Genomic DNA, 16,414 nt, shown 5'->3' with positions numbered 1-16,414 from the left:
CAAATTTATCTATTGAACATTCACCAAAATTTAGTTTAAATATACCATTATTTTTAAATGGGTATAAATGGGCAATGTGAGCCTATCTATTACGCACTAATCCAATGAGTTCAACTGAGTCTCCTTTGAAAAACATTCAAAATTCATTGCATATCCAAATCTACTTATTAATGGATGAATTTTGACGGATCAACATAATTGAGTTGTGATTAACATATAAACTTCTAAGTAACCACCTTTTCTTGTGTGCATTGGACATTATCCATTGCAGAGCTTACTATTTTGGTCCCTTATGTTTATTGTTTTACTTAATATTTATTCCTAGTTAGCTATTTTGCATGAGAAATAATCAATCTAGGACTTTGCAAGGCAAATGAAGGAAGCTAATGGAGGAATTGCGTGAATCACCTAGGCATGTAACATGACAAATTTTGCTCCTTCTTAATTCTCCTTTTAGCTTACCTTCAGCACATATTTTTCTAATTATATAGTTAGGAAAAGAGAATGGTAATTGGATATAAAAACAGAGGGTGCATACTCTTGAGAGTATGATAAATAAGTGTATATTAATCAATAAGACGCCTTACTTGTAATCAAAAGATCACGAGTTCGACTTATTAAGTAGTTGAAAAAAAAAAAGTCTTCAAAAATCAGAGCAAGGCTAACTCTGGAAGTAAATTCCTTCTTGTACCTTGACATTAAATTTTATTTAATATGAACGACATATATTATGTAGACGTCCAAATAAAGGAGATCATTGTAACTTTTCAAAAACTTGAATGGAGCAACATGAAATTGTTATAAACCTCAAAGCAGTTTTACATAAATATCCCCACACATTGGAACACATTTACAAGCAGATTTTATCATGCTAGTACCTTTATAGTCGAAGAAAGCCGATACACTCAGTGCCACATTGTTCCCTCTCCCTCTCTCTCGTTCTTCTCACAAGTTGTCTAGCGTGCTGCTTTGCTTCTCAGGACACGTTGAAGCTTTTGTTCTTTGCTAGCTAGGTAATTATTATATACCTGGCTCTCAATTTCTGTGGTCCACTTCATTAATTGATTTTTTTTTTGTTGTAAAAATTTTAGGGGCTATCAGTTTCAGACGTTTGTTTTTCTTCGTTATTGGAAAAATCCAGCAGCTGTTTGCATGCTAATATATGGGATTTCTCTTTTGCTTAGATCTGGAACACTTGCTGTCTAGCAGGAAAGAATTAGTACCTGCATATTATGTGACCCTGAAAAAAAAAAGAACCATCTTTCTTTCTGTCCTTCATTAGTTTGGCACTAAAACTTGAGTAAGGTTAACAGGATTGTGCGGTACAACCAACAATAATGGAGGGGGAGAAGATGGATACAGAGGGAAAGGTGGAGACAGAGAAGATGAACAAGGCAATTGCGATGGCATATGATGTCCAATCTAAAATAGTAGAGGATCTAACAGGGGATCACTTTCATGTTGGCTTCTATGACTCTAGCTCCGTTATCCCTGGTTCTGATGTCCATTCTGCTCAGACTCGCATGATCGAGGCGGGCCTCCGTTTTGCCTCTGTATCAGGTATATTCAGCGCACCTCTCTTAAGATATGCTGTAGTTATGAAACAAAAACTGTATTTTGCTGCAGAGCTAAGCTTTTTTACTGGGGTGCAGATTAATTCCAATTAATTTCGATTGTGACTTCGTTGAGTCATCTACCCCGGCTATCAATTTGTATAGGCTCCGACCCGTTTTGGACGTGAATCTAGTTAGTATAGATAGTTTAATAAAAAAAAATTACATGTTCATTAAAAATTTGTTGCTAACCTACTTATTATTTTTTAAAAAAGATTTTTGATAAATCAAACAATTGTTAGAACTAATTTATTATTTTAAATTAATTTTAAAATTTGGATATATCCGACTCAAATCTGGATCTGATGAAATTCGAATCCGAAACTATATATTGGTCCCCGTCAAAATCTGAATCCGGATCTAAACTAGTTTATTACATGTCGGATTTGGGTGTGAATGTACGGATTTTGTCCGGGTTGACATTCCTGTACCGGAGTTACTTAGAGCCAAGGCACTGAAACTTTGGATAGAATTTTCCATTCATTAAGGCAACCTTTACCGAATCGTTTAAAAAGAGTGTTGGGGAATGTGATGCTTTTGCTAAAGAAATATTTTGGGCAATAGAAGCAATTTTAAATTGTTTCGGAACCTGCAAGTTTAGGGGCAAAGCTTTTGATCTCAAAGCACTTTTAATACGAGCTCAAAATTAACTTTTGTATTTCAAAAAAATCATAAAAATAAAATTTGACCATTTTATCATGAACTTTGAACTAAATAAATTGATAAAATATTTCTAATAGAAAAGGCACTTATGTAACTTTGCCCCCAAATGATATAATTGAACACTAAATAAGTGCTCTTGTCAGAATCTCTACTACGTGAAATACTTCTCAATAAGTCGTCATAATCTTAAGAATTAATCTTATAAACACTGTTAGTGGATACATTATCACCATTAAATATATAATACATGTGCAAAATTTGAATTTGACAGTATATATACTTACAATGTATATAAAATTTATTCTAATCTTAAACATGCACCTAATATTAAAGAATTATCTAAGATGGAATATCATTTCTCTGCCAATTGCGCTAGTCATGCATCTTGTTCTTAACAACACAAAATATTGCTTACCTTCGAAAAATCAACACATAATTTTATTGGTATCACTCAAAATTGGGTCAATTTCAATCATATTTCCTAAGATTTGACCTAATTAAAAAGTATGCCTTGTGATTTGATCAGATTACAGTCGAATCCCCCAGTAGCAAAACATTTGTCAAATACCCGGCCCTCACTTTAAATACAATATTGGCAATTAAACGCAGCCCTCACTTTACTTCTATTATTTCCTTTCAAGTTAAATACTTCTTCACATATAGGAAAGAAAATAAAACTTTCAGTTCATGACCAAAAAACACCATTTCAATTTTTTTTTTATCAATCAGCAACATCTATACCATCCTACCCTACAATGGAGAAATCCAACTAGGTTGTATAAGAGGTTAGATAGCAAGCAAGTTCATCTAAACCAAAGAGGTGCTCTGCCAAACTTTTTGAATTTTTTAACTATGAGGTGTGGGTGTAGGGTTTAAACCTTCGACGTACAATCTAAAACGAAATTTTAAATCCCTTATTTTGAATTGAAGTACCAAATTCTACACCCAATAGTACATGCACATGTAAATGGGGATAATCAACTGGGGAAGGATAAAAACAGAAGCAGCATTTTCTTGTTCTTCTTTCTTTTGGTCTTTCCTTTTCTTTCTCATTTTAGTAGCTTTAGTTTTTCTTTGGCTACATTTGTAATGGATTTAGGGGTATTTGGCTATTCAAAAGGTTAGATTACAAATTGGTCAAATTACAGGATTAGTTCTATAATTTGGACAAGCCTGATGCAATGTGAATATACATTAAGCATAGAATTTGTTTTTTCTGGGCAATCATATGCAATTTCTGTAATTGGTACTCTGGGTTTAGGTCATGCACGCATTGAAAAAAGAAATGGTTTGATTGCTTTTCAATGTGTCTATTTTCTTTCCTAGTGAAACATCCTCCTCATAATTTCTAGTTTTTTCTCCTCTCCAACTTGGTCATTTTTTGTTTCATTTTTTGTTTAATAGTCAACCAACCGGCATTATTTATCATGAAATAATATGCAGAGGATCCATCTAAGAAACCAAGAAACATACTTGATGTTGGATGCGGTATTGGTGGCAGCACCAGGTACCTAGCAAGTAAATATGGTTCTCAATGTAAAGGCATCACCCTTAGCCCTGTTGAGGCTGAAAGAGCTCGTGTTCTAACTTCTGCCCAAGGATTAGAAAGCCAGGTTTGTATGAACTCTCCGTGTTACAATTTTTATGCAAGTGCACAATGAGTAAAAATTTTCATTCTTCCATTTCTTAAGGAATGATGACAGGGTGCATACTACTACTATGCATACATACGTATGTGTGTACATATACATACACACATACATACATATATATATATATATGTGTGTGTGTGCATGTATGTATATATATATACATGTACATATACATATACATACACACACACAACATGCACACACATGCACATATACATGCATATATATATATATACATATATGTGTGTATGTATATATATGTATGTATGTAGAATTAATCTTCTATGCACTAACTAATAATTTATACACTATTAGATTTAGATGTTTCCCACACGTGCAACACATAAATTTGAAATTCAAATTAAGATTAATTATTATGCATGTCAGTACAGAGAAGATTAACCATATATTATTGATTATGCCAAGTTTTAAATTCAGATCAAGTCACATTTCAAATACACTTTGTAGAATGACTCGGAACTTTACTCCAAATTCCAAGTAAAAGCCACCACAATGCTAGAAAGAGAAGTAAGAAAGAAAAAGATGTAAAATCATTAGGCAGATATATAGTAGTGCTGCTTTCTTTTCCTTACAGCTGCTAAAATGTACATAGCAGGTTTCCTTTGAAGTGGCAGATGCACTGAATCAGCCATTTGCAGATGGGTCATTCGATTTAATTTGGTGTATTGAATGTGAAAATCACATAAGCGATAAAGCAAAGGTTATTTTTCTTCTTCTATCCTTTACAATTACTATTTCTCTTTATTTTTTTTGTTTTTATCATTCTTTAAAAAAGATTATCTACCCTACCTGTTGAACGTAGGCATCACATATACGTAATAATATAAAATTCTGCTGATGCTATTTTCTTCTTGATGAAGTTTGTTCATGAGTTGAATCGGGTGGCTGCCCCTGGTGCTACTATCATTTTAGTCACTTGGTGTCATAGGGATCTTTCGCCCCTTGAACAAGATTTGCATCCAGATGAGAAAAAGTTACTGAGCCAACTGGAGAGCAGAATTCGTGCTAAGTGGATTTCTGCTGCTGATTACATAAATTTATTCAAGTCCTGCTCTCTTGAGGTATTCAATTGCGGTTCCTTTTTGCTACTTATTTATTCGATCAGTATCACTATTTTTCTTCGTCACAAAATTTTCCATTTCCCGATTATCTAAGTCTCCTGTTGTTAACTAGGAGATCAAGTATGCAGACTGGTCTCCACACGTTGCTCCATATTATGCAGAAATGAGGAAGATAACGTTGTCATGGAAAGGAATCATGGCGTATGTTAGACATGCTGGTAAGCATTGTGTATTTCACTAGCATAGCCAATTCATTACCATTATCTATCTTGTAATTTTATGCTATACTCATTAACCATTTCTCCATCTTTTCTCAATTTCAATTAATAGGATGGAGGCAATTGAACTTCAGGGCGCTGATGGTGCCGTCAGTGTTCGACACATTCAAATATGGTCTGCTCAAGTATTGCATTCTTACGTGCCAGAAGCCTCAGTAGTTCAGTTCTAGTGATGTTTAATGTCGTTGTATAAATATCACTCCACCGTCGATAACGCGTGAATCTTAAGTATTGCACTTATGTTTTTGGCCCTCAAAAGCCAATTTGTGCTTGTATTGTTCCTCACAACGTGTGAATCTTCTTGATTTTGAGATTTACCATTTTCCCTTTTTTTTTTGGGTAAGATCTTCTACTATTTGTGCATATGCGTTGCACAAGATCTTGATATTTGACAAGAGGGAAAATGCCAGTTTTCATCCCCAAACTTTGGTGTAAGGACATATTTCGTCCCTCAACTTTTGGGCACGACACATTTGATGTCTGAATTAATAATTTTTTACCAATGTCATCCTCAAACGGCAATTTAGCCAATTTTTAACGGAACTGGTCATGTGAAAATCACATGACTGTTAAGTAAACTTAAATCACATTTTTAACAAAACCTGCCAGTTTCCCAGAAAGAGCTGGTATGTTATGGGCAATTTATTTATTTTTAACTTTCACATATTTAATTTATATTAAATACAAAACATACTAGTTTTTCTTTGGGTGCTATTTAACCAATTTTTCCTATAAAGAGCTGGTACAAAACATACTACAAAACCTGCCAGTTTTTCAAAAAGAGCTGGTATGTTATGGGCAATTTATTTATTTTTTTTTAACTTTCACATATTTAATTTATGTTAAATACAAAACATACTAGTTCAATGGGTAAAAATATGTTATGAATAACTCAAAGTTTATACTTTTAATAGTTCAATGGGTAAAAATATGTTATGAATAATTGAAGGGCCAAATTTTTACTATTCAAATAGTTCAATGGTTGCTCAAATAATTTGCTCTTATATAAATAGTAAAAGTATGCAAAGTATATGTAATTTTTAAATTTTGAGGGGAGCTTTTTGTAACTATTAAAAATCTCAAGGGATGTTTGTGAAATTATCCCTTTTCATTTTTCATGATGATTATTTCTTTTCTTGCCTATTTTTCATTTTATTCTTATTTTTAGCTTTTCCCCCCTTACGTACGGGACACAAGTGTTTATTTATGGATGCTTAGTCAAAATTGCCAAAAGTTGACTGATTGCATGCAGGAAACTGGCAGGTTTTGTTAAAATGTGATTTAAGTTTACTTAACGGTCATGTGATTTTCACGTGATCAGTTCCGTTAAAAATTGGCTAAATTGCCGTTTGAGAATGACATTGGTAAAAAATTATTAATTCAGACATCAAATGCATCGTGCCCAAAAATTGGGGGACGAAATGTGTCCTTACTCCAAAGTTTGGGGATAAAAACCGACATTTTCTCCTTTGACAAGAGTTTCGAATATTAGAACTCGTGTCATCTCCAATATAGCAGAGCAAAAACTCACAGTGGGGGTGAATTCTTAGTTTATGATGAAAAAAAAAAAGGATTCTACAACTGGGGCGATTTTTGGAGGTTGTTCTACAAATGGAGGGTCTTCGCATTCCCGGAATGCGAGCTCTGTGAGGAATATAGTGAATATGGTGAATCAGTGAATGATATTAGTTCTTTTACTACTAATTTGGGTTGCAAATAATGTTTGGTCCTGTACAGTGGTTAATGCTCCGGCATTTCTTAAGCTTGGATTCTTTGAATTCTCATGGTCTTCATTTTTTTTTTTTTCAATTTCCAACTTCAGGTATTGACTACTCAAACCTGGATTTTTTTGGAATATTCTCGATTTTTCATTTCTTTCTCAGTTATTAGTACGTAGATTACTGTAGCTGAACTCCTACAAATTTATGTGAATGGGTTGCCCATTTTTTAGAAAATTTTTATATTATTTCTTAAACACTGTTGTCCAACCAAATTTTTACTTTTCCAACATATTATCTCTCTAAAGTATGTCACTAAAATATGACACCATTATTCTTAAATAAGGTTTCCAAATATACTAAATTTCAATTTAAACGTAAGTCTTGTCGATGCTTACATGTCTGGTCTTTCTATTTATTGCAGTAATAAGGGAGGTGTCCAAAATGAAGGAAAGGGAGGTGTCCAATGGTTCAAGGAATGGGAAGCTCGCATTTCGCGAATGCGAGCTCTACAGAGCTCGCATTTCGCGAATGCGAACACCCTCCCTGCGGAATTTCTCACCAAAATCACCCCTTTTGTAGAATTTTTTTAAAATTCATCACAAAATTGGAAATTTCTCCTCACAGTGGCACGTAACTCGGTAAGATGATGTAATTTGTGCAACTTGGGGTCCCTAAACAGTGTAACACTATTTGTTTGTATAAAGTGTAACTCCTTTTTAACAAATTGTTCAAAGAGACCTAAATAGTTTAGAGACGTCCCGCTCCAAATTCTAAATTGTGAGTACTTCAAAGTTCATGGGAAATAAGAGTGCAAGTGGAGCCCTATTTTCCATCTTTTTCAAGGATAAAAAAAAATGAATTAAAAAAAATCATCATTGATAATAAAATTAAAAAGAAAAAAAAAAGAAAAACTCTATCGTTTGTCTAGCCTCTAAGAAAAAAAGCTCTCTGAAGAAGTTACTAGGCTTTGTCAAGTACATTAGAAGGGATCCTGATTCTCTTCGGAGGAAGCAATATATATATGGGAGAATTGTAGTTTTAGTCCCCAATGCATTACCTATGCACGGAACTAGTCCTCAATCTATTTCAAAAAGTAAATTTGATCTCTAATCTATCCAATTTTGCATAAAAGTGAACAATTCACAGATTCCTTCCAATTGAATAACGGAATGTGGCGTGTGCACTCACGGTACCGGAACGTGTAAGTGGTTTCAATGTTTGTAAAGCAAGAAACTATTTAAAAAGTCAAAATCTATTCTCTCTTTTTCTCTTCTTTTCATTTTTTCACATCGCAGTTCTTTTCTATCCTTCGACAAAATGTGGAAGATTTTCCAGTAAGCCTTGAAATGGGGTCGGTAATTTGGCTGGTTTGAAGCTAATCTGAAGAACTGAAGACAGGCGGAGGGGTTGAGCTTCAGTTTTTGGAGGACAGCGTCGACGAGTTCGTGGGAGAATTGGAAAGAAAGGTTCTTGAGGTCTGAATGGCGTTCGAGAACTAAAAGGCGGCAAACCCGACTGGTGAGTTCGGGCGTTGTCAACGTCAAGTTGGCAAGTTGGAGGGTTCTACCCCGGAAGCCGATTTCAGGAGGGTCGCAGAAGAGTGAAAAGAGCGACAGCGGCAGAGGGGAAGATGAGAAAATAATCTGCAAGAAATTTGAGCGATGGCCTGAGTGAGCACCATTGGAATAAACCATCAGAATTTTTAGCAGAAACTGAGAGAAAGAAATACTTGGAGTTGGTCTGAGTGAGCAGCTTAGCTGGCAGCACCGATTGAAAAAAAAAAGAGACCACTGAGTGGATTGTTTACCTTTTGATTCTTAAGTCCCATAAGCAGCGAGATAAATGAATTTAGGAGGAGAAAGTAGCTGCCAATTATTAGCTAAGTGCAAGCGGTGAGTGAATGGAGCAATAGAAACTGATATATTAATTGGGCGGTGGCCGAGTGAAGAAGCACGCTTCAACTCTTTTCCTACCAACTAAACACTAGGAGCAAAACTGAGAGAGAGACTCAGCCACACCCCTTCATCTCAAAACACAACCGAGTGAGAGGAAAAGAGAACATTCTGGTTTCTCCTTGCTTCCAGCCCGCAACCGAGAGAGTGAGGAAGAGAAAGATAGACATTTGCTCGCTTCATTGCTCCAGCTTGTAACCTCAAAACCGTGAGCCAAAAGTGAGTACGAAGGAGAGGCTGGTGCAGTTTTGGGAACCGAGCAGGAAACTAAAAGTGCAGTCTGCAATTTTCCAAACTCTAAGAGGAAAGAAAGAGGTAAAATGACCGCAATAATTTTTTTTTTTAATCAGCTGAAGCCCTTGAGTACGTATATAGTATGCTAGATTCTACTCAAGGAAAGTAAGTTTGGTTGCGAGAAATCCTGCTCAGAACTGGTAGCTTGCTAAAAGAAAATTCTGCTCTTTAGCTAAGAAACAGGTACGGATTGTGCAGGTGCTATCAAAGGAGGATGGAAACAGGCAGCTAGGAATGTATGAATATGTTCACTTTAAGTAGTAAAAGCAGGTTACCGTAGTAACTTGCAAGAATCTGAACGTGCGCATGAAAGAAATCTGGTGCAGGTTGCTTTGCATCAGATTTTGCAGCCTTGCACCGGCATGGGATTTGATTAAGTTTCCTCTTGGAATCTGGTCATAAACTTCCGTGTTAGCTTAGGATAATCTGTAGTTGAATAGGTATCCTTTGCAGGATCAGCTAGGACATAAAACAGAAACGGAACTAATGAGAAAATATCAAACGAAAGGCTGCTGCTGCTATTGGAAATTAATGTTGCAGCCGAGAGAAAGAATTAAGAACCATTGCAGGTTCTTCAAGAAATCTGATTCCAAACCTTTGTATTGAAGTGTAACTCAGGGTATAACATGTTAGTTCCAGGCTTCCAGCATGTATGTTAGATTAGAAGGGAGAATTGAAACCACTGGCACGTTCTGGTACAGTGAGTGCACACGCCACATTCCGTTACTCAACTGGAAGGAATCTGTCGATTGTCCACTTTTATGCAAAATTGGATAGATTAGGGACCAAATTTACTTTTTAAAATAGATCGAGAACCAGTTCCGTGCATGAGTAATACATTGGGGGACTAAAACTACAATTCTCCCTATATATCTATATATATGGGAAGTTTACCATATTGCACATTAATTGATTACCTGATAGAGGAATCAAATTAATAATGGATTTTCTACCTAGTATATATATAGGAGTGCTAGATAGGTCTAGAAGGCCTATACAGGCGAAGAGAAGACAAAGTCGTGCAATATTCTTTTTTGCATGTGAAATTGTTGAGTGCTAGGATTGTCAGAGTACGCAGGAACTCAAGAAAAATCATCTATGTTCGAAAATACTTGGTTAATCCCATTTGCTGTCTACCTGTCCTTAGACCTTCTGGTGAATTCTTGAGTTTACTATTGCTCTTTTTTTTGTGGTGAGAATTTCCTTTTTTTTTTTTTGGGGGTTGGGACCACAGGGGGAGCGCTTTGACTCAACTTGTAATGCATGGTATACTGAGAACTAGCAGACAAATTAGTCTAAGTTGAACTCTCTCAATTTTTTTTTTTTTTTTTTGTCAAAAAAACTCTCTCAATTAAGTACCTAAAATTGTATGTATCATCGTTGACAAGTCTCTTAGTACCTGAGCCAAGTATAATTTTGAGAAAAGCAAAGTCAAAATTTGGTCTCCAACAGCGGGAGAAGAGAAAACCAAATAGAAGTGTAGAGAAATTTAAGAGGCCAAGAAAAATGAAAAGAGAAATACCCATGGCCACGGATGGCACATTGTAGTTTCCAAAATAGGCATCCAATAAAAAAAATTCTATTTCCAATACCTCACTTCTTAAATTCCACCATCTTTTTCTAATTTTTTTTTTTAAGTTAAAGATGCCTATTCCGTTTCCAATACTTGGAATAATCAAGATCATGTATAATGTACGTCCCAAAATATTTGTAATCCAATAATCACGTATAAGATCATGTATAATTCCAATAATTTCACGTATAATGTTCGTAATCCAACAATTCCAATTTCTTGTTATCCAACTTTCACTCGTCATCTCCAACCCAAGCTCAAATCGGATTTGGGGCCTTCCAAGTTGTGTAAATATAACAACTTCAAGTATAAAACATGATCTTTGTACAAATTTAGTTGTACAAGTTACAAACTAAAATTTTACAATAAAATTATACTAGTTTACACCAAATAATATAAAAATTACACAACCTATTCAAGCTAGATGACAACTCAACTTGTGAGATCCAGATTTAGCTGAAACTCACGGACAAGCATCGTTAGGAACCGGCGCCAGATTGCATTTGTGCTGCTTCGAATCCCATGCCAGCTTGAGTCTGGATTTTTTAGGTGCTACTGACATCAGCCGACACTAATTAACATCAGTCCAGCCTAGGATCTGGCTCTCCTGAGCACTAGATCTGGGCCAGATCTCATGGATGATCGGTGACTATTTTTTAGTATAGTTGGATGACATTTTATATTACTTTTGGCACTTTTGCAATGTTATGAGAAGAAAATGGTCGATTTTGATTAGAATTAATTCTAAATGCTATTTAGTATTTAAATGAGACTTTTGTCCTTTTTACTCGCATGTTTTTGGTTACTTTTGTAGGATTTGGAAGTGAATTTCATTTTGAACAAGAAATAAACTTGCATTATGATGATTGAAGTCCTAAAGTTCGTGAGGATGACGAGCTTCAAAGGTAATTCAAGTCACAAGAAACAGAAAATGAAAATACTTGTCGAAAAAGAAAGTTGACTCGAATCCCTCCAAGGAATCCAGCCAATTTTTGGGGGGATTTTTTTGGAGGAACTCGAGGCAAAAATTGTTGGTGAAACAGGGGAGCAATCCCTCCAAAGAATCTGGCCAGTTTTTTGAGAGATTGTAGGAGGGATTCTGGTCAACAATCGTGGTTACAACTTGTGCAACTTGTTTTCCACTCCAATATTTCACACCTTTTAAGGGACATTTTATAAAAGATTTGTAGTTGTAAAGTTGAGATTCTAGCAACAAATCTTGACACTATTTTCTTCTATAATGATGTGATTTAACTTGAGCAAAAAATGTTGACTAATTAAAGCAATGTTCACATTTGAAGATACAAGTTAAACGCTTGAATATTTCTCTATAAATAGAACTTGTATCATTCATTTTAAGAGTGAGCTTGGAGGGTGCAAAAATACATCACAAAAATGTAGTTCTTACACTTTCTTAGTTTTAGATTAGTATTGTATAGTATAATTTAGGTATTAATATGTGTTATGCACTCTTTGATAAGTATACATTTTGAGTGATTTAAATTTGTTTTATTATTTAGTTTTGGTGTGTTTAATTCATTTTTATAGTTAATCAACTAATTTTTAAGTGAAGTTGACATTTTGTGATCTAAGTGTGAAAAATTGCGTTTCTATGGATTAAAATGGTGAAAATTTCATGTTTTTGTAGGTTTCAATGATTCAATCATCAAATGGAGTGAATTGAGATGATATTTGAATGATTGTTGATGATTTAAAGTGATTCGAAAAGAATATGAAGTATGATATGTTCAAAAGATGACATGTAATTAAGTACAAAAGAAAGGGAGTTTGATAGTTTTGACACCTGTTGGTAGGTTTCAATTATTCAATCATCAAATGGAGTGAATTGAGATGATATTTGGATGATTGTTGATGATTTAAAGTGATTTGAAAAGAATATAAAGTATGATATGTTCAAAAGATGAAATGCAATTAAGTACAAAAGAAAGGGAGTTTGATAGTTTTGATACTTGTTGGTATTTTGGCTATATCTTGAGCTAAAAGTATTATATTAAGGTGATTCTTAAGTCATTTTGAAACTAACACATAGCTCTACATTTCTTATGAAGGCATTGAAATCCAGTTCATGAGTTTTCCTAATAAAAAAAGTCAAAATACAGTTGGCTATTTTTGTTGTCGAAAGCTGAAATAGAGTTTTGACTAGTCAAGGGTAATTTGGTCATTTATTAGGCTATAGAGCTCTAAATCATGTTATTCTTTATGCATTGGAAAGCTAACTCAAAGGGATACAATTTTATGTTTTACACAAGAGTTAGTTCAACCTCTATCATCAAGAAAATATCAGTGGAATTTGCTGCGAAAATAGAGCAATGTTGAAAACTGACTAAAATTGAGAAAACTTGCAAAAGAGGAAAATGTGGGGTAATGCGTGACCTTATGCCCGCGTTTTTAGAGGTCACGTATTCTTTTATTGTAGTTGCAACTTGCTCATCAACTTATTCTGCATTCACACAGCTTTTCCAGCTATTCCTCAACTCAGAATTTCGGCTGTAGCTGTAAAGAGAAGTGTGGAAATTTAGAGAAACACCCTTTGTTGATTTCAAGAGACAATTTTGCCAACTAGAAACAACCCATTTGTAGCTTTAATTCCTGACGGGTTCTCAAAATAAGTACAAGTTTAATCCAAAATATATCCATTTGACTACAAGTATACAGGTCAAATAGTAGTTTAGAACATATATCAAATCGATCCTACGAGAACCAACTATTACAAGTACTAGGTCCTTTACTTGCTCTATTATTTAGACTATGTATTGAATAAAGCTAATAGAAATAATAATACTTACTAATTAACTATTTTAACTAAATAACTTGCAAGATAACAATGGAGAAATGTTACTAAATACTTGAGTTTAGAGAAATAGAGTCCACTTATGGCACAAAATATACAAGTGAATAGATTTACCTCTTGTTACTACTCTTGTTTAACTAGAGATTCATTTTCAAATTTATCAAAACTCACTCTCATGATGTAGTCGTTTAGAATAGTTTAGTTTTCCCTATTCTCATGGCGAATAACAAAATATGTGTTTTCTTGCTTCTTTTCTACTCTAGTTCATCACTAAAATCATGTTTAGGTGTTTGCTCATATATTTCACCAATAATACTTGTATTTGATGTTTTTCTACTTGCCGAATTGCCGTTGAATCAAGTACTAATGAGTTCGAATTAAATCCATCTCGATTCAATATTGATAATTCGCCTTAATTCTACAAATATAACCAACTTTGCATATTAAATTGCTCAATTGAAACTCACAAAATTTAGAAACTTAGGGAGCAACTTACATTGAAAACATCCTAATTTGTACAAAAAATAGGCACAAAATGCTACTTAAAAACACTCATAATAAACACTTATCAAATTTCCCCACACTTAAATTGTTACTTGTCCTCAAGCACTAAGAAAAATGATCCAACAATGATTTAAGAAGTGATACGCATCAAGAGAATTTGAACATCCATCTCACTCAACTCGGTAAGCTTTCATTATGCAACCATTCATATCACCCTCAATACTCATCATATCGTGCAAAAGAGAGATAATTGGACTCAAAATTCAACCTAACAAAGTCAATCTCTCCATATCACCTAGTCTTACAAATAACTAACCTATATAGTCTCTTTAAAATTTCTTCCTTTGAAATGAATTGTTAAATTTATGAATCTAAAGAGGGAACTGCTTAATTTATTTCTCTTTTATTCAGTATTAGAAAGTGTCTTTTTACGTGAAAATCGACATTTTTAGATGAAAATTCCCGATTACTCGACACTTTACTTATTTCTCCTTAATTCAAATACCTTTTTATGTGAAAGTCGATATTTTTAGATGAAAACTTTCGGTTACTCAGTACAAGAATTTATTGGATCTATTTTTTTTTATGAACAATTCTCTTAATAATATAGATACAAGGAAGAAAACGTCTTAGCAACTATATAAATTAATTACATATAAAAGCAAATAAGATGAGAGATTTCATTTATCATGCAAAATTGTAGGCATAATTTTTCCTATTTTACAAGATATATTTTCTCACATGCAATAGTAGTAATCACATAATAATCGCTTTCAAGTCAAGTGAACATTGATTTCTCACATTACTTACTTCATCTCACTAATATAGGAGAATTTGAAACAAAAAGGGACTTAATTGTCATGCATTTGTTGACTCAAATGAACGACGTATGAAAAATTTGAGGCAAATTTTGAATTGTGCACAAGATTTTGGAAACAATTTTTGCCAGCAACACCCAAGAATCAACAATTTAAAGCATAAAATAATTTTCTAATAATATGTCCAAATATTTTAATGCAAAAGTAAATTCTACTTAGGACATTCCTCTCGCCATACTTAACATACACATTGTCCTTAATGTGTAGGGAAGGAAAATAAAGAAAATAAGAACAAGTTACTCTCCAAATCAATGGCTGAGATCCAATTCAACCTTGAGTCACGAGTCATCGACAATCAACGACTAAAATTAATTAGAACTGCCACAAGTTCCAAGTGCAAAATGATAAGTGCAAGTTAAATATTCTATAAGGAAAAGATAAAAAGAAAACTACTAAGAAACATGGAAGTAAAAGCAAAAGGCATCAAGAGGCCAGCGCGTCTCCAATCATCGGCGGCATCATCATCACGATGAGGTGGAGGTATGTCCAAATGCTCTTCAATCTGCCGCATGCGAATGTCCATTGAACCCAATTGATATTCAATTGTATCCAATCTCTGCCAATTGGATTGAGGTGGTAGAGGAGGTGAATCAACAGTTGAGGGTCCAATTTCGTTTCGGCCATGACGTGCTTTCTATCGTTGAGGAATATGCTCTATAGCAATTCCCATAGCACGAAATGAAAAAACTAGTAACTCTGTACCAGGGCGAACAGCTACCCGAGGTACTCCATTCAAATTCACTCCTACCCGCTCAAACACTAGAGATAGGGAAAATGCAAACTTGAAAGAAGTAGTGCGCCGTCTCGTCATCGACCTGATATAACTAATGATTATATTCACTAGTAGAATGCGGGCATAGGAGGATTCTCGATTGTGAAACATATAGTCTAAAAAGTAGATGTCATTTTTTTGGATCTCTCCGTGACCACTCTTCTTTGGGATCACATTGTATGCCATCATATAGATGATGAGGTGATGACAAGTGTCAAAGACGCTAACAACCATCGTCTCTTTCCTTGAGGAGCAGAAATGTTGGTACTCGAGGCCAAATCGAGACATAGCGTGTGATGGATCTCATCTCTTATTGGGAGCAACGAACCCTTTCTTCAAATCAACAACTGGACCAATGTTGTTGCAACCCAAAATGCGTGCGATGAGATCACGAGTCAAGTAAATCCGAGTATCACGCCGTCCGAGCGTCTAGATGAACTCCCCTGTTGATGCCTCGTTACAGGTTGGGACGAAGGAGACCTCTCTTCTTCACTTTTTTCAATCTCCTCACTCACCTCCATTTTTTTTCGCTTTCTTCACTATCCTCGGTGCTCAAAGAGAAAGGCTCGTGAATAGCAGGTCTTTTTCCTCTTGTCATGGTATCTAAGAAATAAAGTATA

The 16,414-nt window shown here is 34.6% G+C and overlaps 1 protein-coding gene across 5 annotated transcripts; it reads left to right on the top strand.

Moving 5' to 3' along the window:
• Positions 1–891: 891 nt before the first annotated feature.
• LOC113775418 (probable tocopherol O-methyltransferase, chloroplastic) lies at positions 892–5,627 on the top strand. 5 transcript variants are annotated; one of them, XM_027320285.1, is made up of 7 exons: positions 892–1,013; positions 1,314–1,560; positions 3,720–3,889; positions 4,545–4,649; positions 4,810–5,010; positions 5,123–5,228; positions 5,341–5,627. In XM_027320285.1, the coding sequence occupies exons 2-7, from the start codon at positions 1,338–1,340 to the stop codon at positions 5,445–5,447; spliced, it is 912 nt and encodes a 303-aa protein (XP_027176086.1). In that variant the 5' UTR covers positions 892–1,013; positions 1,314–1,337; the 3' UTR covers positions 5,448–5,627. The 5 variants fall into 5 exon arrangements, 4 of the variants coding, with proteins under 4 accessions (XP_027176086.1, XP_027176087.1, XP_027176085.1 ...); XM_027320286.1 differs by having other exon boundaries at positions 1,092–1,560; positions 5,126–5,228; XR_003468882.1 differs by having other exon boundaries at positions 893–1,013; positions 1,092–1,560; positions 5,139–5,228; positions 5,341–5,429.
• Positions 5,628–16,414: the final 10,787 nt, after the last annotated feature.

This window comes from Coffea eugenioides, chromosome 6 (assembly GCF_003713205.1).
Source record: "Coffea eugenioides isolate CCC68of chromosome 6, Ceug_1.0, whole genome shotgun sequence".
NCBI lineage: Eukaryota > Viridiplantae > Streptophyta > Magnoliopsida > Gentianales > Rubiaceae > Coffea > Coffea eugenioides.
This window is presented reverse-complemented; position numbering and strand designations above follow the sequence as displayed.

Bases quoted from the DNA above. Each gene is read 5' to 3' on its own strand.
- LOC113775418 (XM_027320285.1), top strand. From the start codon at position 1,338: ATGGAGGGGGAGAAGATGGATACAGAGGGAAAGGTGGAGACAGAGAAG. The intron at 3,890-4,544 runs GTTTGTATGAAC...TGTACATAGCAG, and splicing joins CCCAAGGATTAGAAAGCCAG to GTTTCCTTTGAAGTGGCAGA. The intron at 4,650-4,809 runs GTTATTTTTCTT...TTCTTGATGAAG, and splicing joins ACATAAGCGATAAAGCAAAG to TTTGTTCATGAGTTGAATCG.